This window comes from Trypanosoma grayi, assembly GCF_000691245.1.
Source record: "Trypanosoma grayi strain ANR4 Tgr_1839_V1, whole genome shotgun sequence".
NCBI lineage: Eukaryota > Euglenozoa > Kinetoplastea > Trypanosomatida > Trypanosomatidae > Trypanosoma > Trypanosoma grayi.
In genome coordinates, this window is record NW_008827457.1 from 1 (window position 1) to 1897 (window position 1897).

At 56.9% G+C, this 1897-nt stretch overlaps 1 protein-coding gene across 1 annotated transcript; it reads right to left on the minus strand.

The window, feature by feature from the left end:
• Nucleotides 1-803: 803 nt before the first annotated feature.
• Nucleotides 804-1166, minus strand: DQ04_18391000 (hypothetical protein; the record flags this gene model as incomplete). Its single annotated transcript, XM_009317701.1, has 1 exon — nucleotides 804-1166. The coding sequence occupies one exon, from the start codon at nucleotides 1164-1166 to the stop codon at nucleotides 804-806; it is 363 nt and encodes a 120-aa protein (XP_009315976.1).
• Nucleotides 1167-1897: the final 731 nt, after the last annotated feature.

Genomic DNA, 1897 nt, shown 5'->3' on the forward strand with positions numbered 1-1897 from the left:
ATAGTCTTCCTTTCGGTGATAGCGTGTTCTATTGGTCCAAGTTCTGGCCTCCCGATGTAGGATTGATTAGACAAAGATGATGTATTACCTCCTTGACGGTTGCTGTTTGTTTTACCCGAAGCCTCTCTAATGATACTGTGTATAGGTGAGTGACATCTTTGGTTTGTTCTCCTCTCTGATCTGCTTTCATGTGCCCATATTTGAACACCATCTCATCTTCTCTCCTTTGGCCCTCGATTGTTGGGTACTTGTTTTCTGTTACTTGTAGCCTGTGGGCGCTGTGTATAGCCGGTAGTGACGGCTTTGTTTTAATAAAGGAAAGTGGAGCAGCACTGCACATGACGGGAGGCGGTGAGAGTAGCGACGTTGTACATGCGGCACGCTACATACCCTTGCCGGGGTCGTTGTGGTCACTGCGGCACCGCTTCCCAACCGTCACGCGCTCCGTCCTCCTGCAGTGTGTGCGATGTCATCGGTGGGTGGCGCAGCCCGTCACGTCGCAGCCACCTGATGAAGTGCCGATGTGTCCGACGCGTAGCGAGTGGGCAGCAAGGTTTCCCGGCGACCGACAACGGCGGGAGCGGCAACAGGGTGGGAAGGAAGAGTCTCGGGATGAATGGCGCTCGCCTCGGCTGCGACAGCATTATGAAAAAATTGTCGATGTTGCCAAGCAAGGCAAACAGTGCCACCATAATGAGGAAGAAGAGGGACACACGTACTTTATTCCAAATCCCGCTAACTTTACGTGTCAGTGGATTTACTGTACATTGGAAGATGTGTGGGCAGACTTGCGGGAGCAGTGGCTAGGTGAGTTGTATACTGCCATGGATTGTGTCAAGGGCAATGAGAAGGGAAGCTGTGGTGCTGGTAGTAGCCTGAGTAAAAGCATTCGGCAACGCGGGCCTCTGGAGCCCCAGCAGCAGCGCCTGAATGAAGAACTGACAAAGGAGCTTCACGGACGGCGCAGTGAGCGTCTCGCCAGGAAACCACAAGGTGGAGTCGACCTGAAGAATGAAACGTATGAACCGTTTGAATCTGCTGCAGAGCCTTCGCATAGTGGTCGAGTAACGCAGCACCTTAACACGCTTATCCACAACGATGCTGCTGTGGTGGCATCCTTCTGTTGGATCAGCTGCGACTGCTGTGGAAAGTTGCGGCGCGTTCATCAGCCCTTCCCGGGTGGTGCACCATTTGTTTGCTCGCTGGCGTTGAACATCGGCTCCTGCAGCGTGCCGGAGGAAGGAGGATTGAGCCCCATCTTCCGTGATGAGGGGACGCGAGAGTTTGCAAATGGCAAGGCGGAGAGTTTCGTGGGCGATGTGGCCCTTCGTGAAGTCGTTGAGGCAGAGGTCTCAGCAGCAGCTGTTGCTGGTTCTGCCGGGCGTCGTAGCTCTCGCGCTGTCGCTACGGGGCCGCGCCACATGCAACGTGGCAGCGCCTCTCTGATGTCAGGCATCCCGCTTCTCCGCGATCTGACATCTGCGTTGCGCAAAAGGGCCCTCGGTGTGTTTGTCAAGAACGTCATGAGAGTGCCAGACGAGGTGCGTGCGAAACGAGAAGAAGTTGTGCGTGCGTCCCTTGTGGTTGCCGAAGGCGGAAGCCATGCCGATTCACTCTCGCCCAAGCGGGAGATAGCCGAGAGTGAGCGGCAGGAGATGCACAGCAGCGATGCCTACAGTTCTCCATCTCAGCCACACCAGCAGCAGTGTGAGCTGCAGCAGCAGCAGCAACAGCAACGGGAGGAAGGCAGTGAGAACGACCGGGCGTTTGATCTCACGCAACGTGCCGAAACGCACCGCGTGGCGACGGAAGCGCCGGCGCACGGTGGCGAGGCGCCCAGCGTAGAAGCTCCGCGCCGCGGTCGGAGGCTTGGCTGCCCGCCACGCCCCGCACCGTG